Raw genomic sequence first — 6372 nt, 5'->3', positions numbered from 1 at the left:
AGTGATGACCAGCATTTTTCAAAAAATGAAATTAATAAATTACAGTTGAATTGTATCTAGTAAGGATGAGAATCGCTTTGTGGAAATTTTGTTTCAGTTATACATGTGTACGTGTGAAATGAGTCATGAAGTGAAATGTGTCTCTTACAATAGGTCTGGATCCAGAAATATTAGAAAGCTAATGCCTAAAAAATGCTGACAGACCCCTAAAAGGGATGATCCCCTCTCAGCCAGTTTGCATTGCTCCAATCTAAACTTTCATGCTAATAGTAGAAGAGCATCTAGCTTTATTAAGGAGAAACACATAATCTAAGAATTGGAACAGAGGCCCTGTCCAGGTAGATTAAGGGTTGAGTGGGAACTTTGGATCTATAAGGCTGTCCGCCATTTTGGCAGAGAGCTGAAAGAAGCCAAGTCGCTACTGTTACTGCAGAACAAAAGATGGAGGCTAGACACAAATAACAATTCCCTACTGTGAGCATTGTTAGTGTCTAAAACCAATCCTTAAGCAGGTATAGGTTCCCATTTGACTGAGATACAATCTATTTAGTCAGGGTACTGGATAAGATGAACTATGGGGTCCCCTTCATTGGGAAGTTTTTATGATTCTAGAGAGAATCTTACAATAGAAGCAGGCAGTTAACCTGAGATGTGTTCTCTGGCTATTACCTCCTAGAGCTGATTCTGAGTATTGTTGGATAGAACAATAAATGTGACACAGTGGCTTCCATTCTCAAGTGGGTTATCTACTTCTCTGAGGAAATTCTGCCACTTTATGCCTTTAGAAGGCTGGTGATTTTGGAAGGGACATTAGCCGCCACCCCCACAACCTGCCCTGAAATTCCTCAGAAGGTTCCATTCCTATGGATAAGGCACTATTTTCTCCATTTAAAATGTAAATTCTCCTTTGTCTCAGAAGTTTAGCCTTTCAATTTGTTTTTCCTACTTATCAAAAAGAGGCCTGGATTAAAAACAAAGTTTGAGAAAAACTGCAATACTACCTTAGTAGGAGTTGATGTGGTTTATTCAGGAATTCATTCAGCAAGCAAGGATAAGGCTGATTGAAGCCCTGGATTTCCCCACTTTTGAGGCTTTCATGGTCTGAAGCAGATCTGTAAACAGGTAAATCATAGCCTATGTCTGAGGTTATGGAAAGCCTGGGCTTCAGAGCCATATATACTTGGGAGGGAATTGTATTTCCCTCCTTTCTTTTTTTTTGGGCGGTATGCGGGCCTCTCACTGTTGTGGCCTCTCCCGTTGCGGAGCACAGGCTCCGGACGCACAGGCTCAGGGGCCATGGCTCATGGGCCTAGCCGCTTCGCGGCATGTGGGATCTTCCTGCTTCCCGGACCGGGGCACGAACCCGTGTCCCCTGCATCGGCAGTGGGACTCTCAACCACTGCGCCACCAGGGAAGCCCCTCCCTCCTTTCTTAATGGCACCATTTAAAGCCATGCAGCTGAGCTTTGGTTTTCTCATCTGTAAACTGATGAGAATAAAAACAACTTCATAGAATTGTGAGCACCACATGAAAGATAAAATGCACAGGGCAATTAAGTAGATGATTTTATTCAGGTTATAGCCGTAGGGAGAAGGTTCAAAGAAAAGAAAGTAAATTTAGAGTTTTATAGAGGTAGGTAAACAAAAGAGTCATCACAAGTCTATGGGAGTCATGAGGAAGTATGGAGAGGGTCTGATCTCGGAATATGCCAGGGCAATGTGTTACTATACAATTAGCATCTTTTTCAGAACAAGAAAGGGTGAGGGAGTTTTTCAACTGTGGCTGCTTTCTTGGAGCCCAGGGCTCAGATAAAGTTTAATGTTATCAAGCACTTAGCATGGGGCTTGGCCCATGGTAGGCATTCAGCAAATATTTCTTTCCTTCTCTTCCTCCAATAGAAGGATGTGGATAGTGGTGTGGTGGTTCAGAGAAGGGCCTGACAGATTTACTTTGCTTGAGAGAACTAGATTTGACAAAGGATGTTGAATCTTCAAGGATGAATAACTGTTTGCCAAAAAGAGGGAGGAAAGAACATTATTGATAGTGCTAATATAAGAGACAAAGGCATAGAGGCTTACAGGAGATTTGCATGTTCAGAGACCAGCTGTAACTTCAATGTGGTACAAGGAGTAACTAGACATAAGGTAGGTTAGAACCAAATTGTAAAAATGCTTCAAAAGCCATTTAATGCCTGCTGTTTCAGGAAAATAGTCCAGGAATTTATGATTCTGAAAAGATTAGGTTCCAGTTTAAGAGAACCCCTTCCCTGCTGTGTAAGGGATGGAGGCAGGGAGACCAGTTAGGAAAGTAGTACATGATCCAGAGAGGATCAAGGCCTGAACTAGAGCAATGACCATGAGGATGTCAAGGAGAGGACTGAATTTAAAAAATAGTAAGTAGAATTTACTAGACAGATTATGTAGCTGTGGGGAAGGTCAGCATAGAGGTGAGGGAGGAAGTGGAATAGTGGACGATGATACTGTTAAAAGCAGTATAGGCTAATATTTCAAGTACTTACAATGTGCTAAGCACAGTTCTAAGGGTTCTACACTTATCTCTTTTAATCCACATAAGAGTCTTATGAAGTAAGTGCTCTTTTTTCTCCATTTTTAAATGAAGAAAATGAGGCATATAGAAGTTAAATAACTTGCTCAAATTTTTACAGATGGTAGGTGGTGAAGCTAGAATTCAAGCCCAAGCTGTCTGAGTGCAGAGACTGAGCTTTGGATGACTTTGTGAATAGTGTTACCATTTACTAGGATTGAAGGCTATTGGATGGGGGCAGACTTACAGGGAAAATATTTTAGTTTTGGACAGGTTGATATTGAGTGCAATGATTAAATGGGTCTGGAGCTCCAGAGACAGATTAGGATCAGAGCTGGAGATTTGAAGGGCCTCTGCTTATAGGTAGGTGCTCAGAAGGGGCCTTAGGACTGCCTTAGGTGAATGGGATGCACAAATTGGGGGTGGGTAGAGGGAGGGAAATGGTGAAACATATAAGGGGAAGCAGTAGCTTGAATACAAATTTGATCCACTTTAAGATTTTACAAGCAATGCCTTAGACTTGGAGAGTGCTCATTTAATTCAAGCCCACTGGTACAGCTAGAGGTGTCCTGCAGCATCAAATGTCTAGGGATTCCTAGGATTCTTGAGCATGTGCTAGGATAGATTCCATAGTGCCTGTGGTAGGCTGAATCGCAACCCACCCCCCACCGGCAGAACATCCACATCCTAATCCCTGGTACCTGTGAACATTACTTTATATGGTAAAATAAATAAATAAAAGAATGCTATTTTATAGAGTAAAATTAATTTTAAAAATAAATGTAATTGCAGATAAAATTAAATTAAAGTTCTTAAAATGGGGAGATTACCCTGGATTATCCAGATGGGCCCTAAATACAATCACATGTAGTAGAGGGACGCAGAGGGCGATCTTACACACACCAAGAAAAGGTGAAGTGAAGACAAAGCAGAGAGACATTTGAAGATGCTGGTTTTGAAGATTGAAGTGATGTGGCTATAAGCCAAGGAATGCCAGTAGCCTCCAGAAGCTGGAAAAGACAAGGAATGGATTTCCCTCTAGAGCAGCCAGAGGGACTCTGGCCCTGCCAGCACCTTGATTTCAGCCAAACAATACTGATTTTAGACTTCTGACTTCCAGAACTGTGAGATAATTTCTGTTGTTTTAAGCCACCAAGTTTGTGGAAATTTGTTATAGCAGCCACAGGAAACTAATACAGTGCCTCCTCAAAGCTATCACTACTTAACAGACTTGATCCAGTAATTCCTAATTCTCAATAGGTGTCAGGCCTCATTTGCCACATATTAGACATGGTACTCTTGTTATGTGCTTTGTCAAGTTTTCTTGGAACACATGGGATAGGGAGACCCTCAACTTCATAGGGAAGGAATGGGGAAGGATAGGGCCCTTTACCTGAAAAGTACTATCCAAAAATAACCTCTAAACCAAAATGTTCATGAATGATTCCTGCAGACCTGGCAACTCCTCTGACTGGATTGAATCTTAAGGGGTCATTTAAGCCATCTCCCTGTCTTTGCCTGCACACAGCTAAGAGCCTGAACATGGAGAGGGTATCTGGTTTCTGGAAGACACCTGGCCTACTGTTTGGCATGGCTACTCAGGACAGAGTAACTATCATTCAAGAACCATGGGCAGACTAGATCTTAGGAGAAGATGGCTGGAGAAAGAAGCACATATAGAGAATGGATTGGAATTTATTGCTGTAAAGTGGAAAAGAGTTACTCCCAGCAATGCTGTTAGAGTGTTAGCAAAAGTTCTCTCTCATGTGTTAGATTGGAAAATAACTTCTGTGAGAAAGATTGGGACAGAGTCTTGAACATATTTTAGCCAACCCATAAAATCAGAAGGGTTTCATAATATTGCTTTCCCCTCCAGAACTCCAGAATCCCAAGGAATTGTGCAGAAAAACTAAGTATACCTTTGTGGATGTTGAAACCAACATAGCAGTGGAATGCTGGCAGAGTAAAATCCTACAGTTTTCAGCTATGGAAAAGAACCTAGAGATCACCCAGTCTAAGCTCCTCACTGTACAGATGTGAAACCCAGCAGATTTTTTTAAACCCAACTTTAGATATTTAGATACTAGATATTTGCTCTGCAGTCTTGCTTTAGAGTCCATAGTGTTTTACTGGATCAGGTATTGATTCATGGCAATGAAAACATAAGCGCATTTCCAGTACACTAGACGACCACAATCCCTCCCGCGCCCGCCAGGGGGCGCAAACTAAAATTCCCTCCGGGTCTGGGACAGAATCCCGTTAGCAACCAGGAAATTAGCGGAACCTTGAGGCTGAACGCTTGCAGCTGGTACGGTTGCTTTGAGGAAAGAACACTTCCGGTAGGAGAGGCCGTTCCCGCAACTTGTGGTTTGGTCGGCCTCTAGCTCTCTCGTTTCGATTTGCTGCGCTAACGGTGGGAGGAGGGCTTGCGTCGGGGTCACATTCTCCCATTGGTTGCTGGTGCGGCGGCGGTTTGGAGTGAGGGTAGCACGTTAAGCTGGAGGCTGTACGGAGTGCGGCGGCCCAAACCCTGGCAACGAGCCCGGTGTCTGGTGGGAATCCGGGATTGAGCCAGGCCTGAGTCCCCGGGGGATGGATCGCGTGTGGAGTGCGTGGTGCGGGAAGTGCGTCAAAGAGAAAGGGTCGCCGCCACTCTGGGCCCAGCGCATCGTGGTCGCCTGGCTCAGTAGGGCCGAGTGGGATCAGGTGACGGTGTATCTGTTCTCTGATGACCATAAATTGCAGCGGTACGCGCTGAACCGCATCACCGTGTGGAGGAGCAGGTAAGGCGGCAGGCAGCCCTCCTGCCTGCGTGCTGGTGGCACTTCACCTCTTCCTTTGTAGAATTTCCGTAAGGCCTTATTACCCAGTTTTCTCCTAAATGCCTAATGGCCCCCCTACGCGTGGTTTGGGCATTGCTTGTCTCCCAAGTGCCCGGGGGAAGGTCGCAGCCAAGCTCGTGCACTAATCCCATTTGCGGAAAGAAACGGGGTGTGCCTCAACAGCCCTTTTGCCAAGTCTGTGAGCTTTGACCCTTACCTTCTCTCATCTTGGGGTGGGTGCCGATGAGAGGGCACCGCTGTGGCTGAGCCAGCCTGGGCTTAAGGAGTAGCACTCTAGGGTGGGTTTCTGATTCGAAATAGGAAGGGGGTGGGGGGAGCTTGCCTGCAAAAGCATATTTGAATGGAGCGCTTCAGTCCAGTTGGTAAGATTTAGTTGGGAGCAGACAAGGGGCTAATGTCTTCAAGAATAAGGTCTTTTCTAGGTGAATGAGTTGAGGGTTTCAGGGTGAAAGAAAGGGGTGTGTCCACACTTAATTGTTGATTGGCTGTGTAGCAGTTAGATATCTTTTGTATGCCCTAAACCAGCCTCTCATGTCCTGTGTACTATTGGATCCCAGGGACATTACCCTCCGTCTTCCCAGCTTCTTGATTTGTGTCTATCCACACACTCTTGAGCCAGTATAAAATTGCAATAACCTACAACCTAGGTTCTGAGATGGAGGGTGGGCCTGTGTAAAGAACCTTTATGATGGTGTTGGACTGTGGCCCTTTAGGTTAGGCAACGAACTCCCGCTGGCAGTGGCTTCTACTGCTGACCTGGTACGCTGTAAGCTCATGGATGTAACTGGTGGCTTGGGCACTGATGAACTTAGACTGCTCTATGGCATGGCATTGGTCAGGTAAGACCTACATGGGTAGGGGTGTGTGGGGGTGGGTTTTTTTGTTTTGTTTTGTTTTGTTTTGTTTTGTTTTTTGCTGTACGCGGGCCTCTCACTGTTGTGGCCTCTCCCGTTGCGGAGCACAGGATCCGGACGCGCAGGCTCAG

The 6372-nt window shown here is 44.9% G+C and overlaps 1 protein-coding gene across 2 annotated transcripts in view; it reads left to right on the top strand.

Annotated features, from left to right (window-relative positions):
- The first annotated feature begins 4936 nt into the window (after positions 1-4936).
- Positions 4937-6372, top strand: part of LAS1L (LAS1 like ribosome biogenesis factor) — a 20656-nt gene continuing 19220 nt past the window's right edge. The window contains exons 1-2 of one of the 2 annotated variants that reach the window (XM_024116567.3): positions 4937-5327; positions 6101-6226. In XM_024116567.3, the coding sequence (XP_023972335.1) occupies positions 5137-5327; positions 6101-6226 (317 nt within the window). In that variant the 5' untranslated portion in view covers positions 4937-5136. The remainder of the gene's footprint in view (positions 5328-6100; positions 6227-6372) is intronic. The other variant, XM_024116569.3, reaches the window with a different exon arrangement.

This window comes from Physeter macrocephalus, chromosome 21, assembly GCF_002837175.3.
Source record: "Physeter macrocephalus isolate SW-GA chromosome 21, ASM283717v5, whole genome shotgun sequence".
In the NCBI taxonomy this organism is placed as follows: domain Eukaryota; kingdom Metazoa; phylum Chordata; class Mammalia; order Artiodactyla; family Physeteridae; genus Physeter; species Physeter macrocephalus.
Note: the sequence above shows the minus strand (reverse complement) of the source record. Positions and strands in the feature narration are given on the sequence as shown.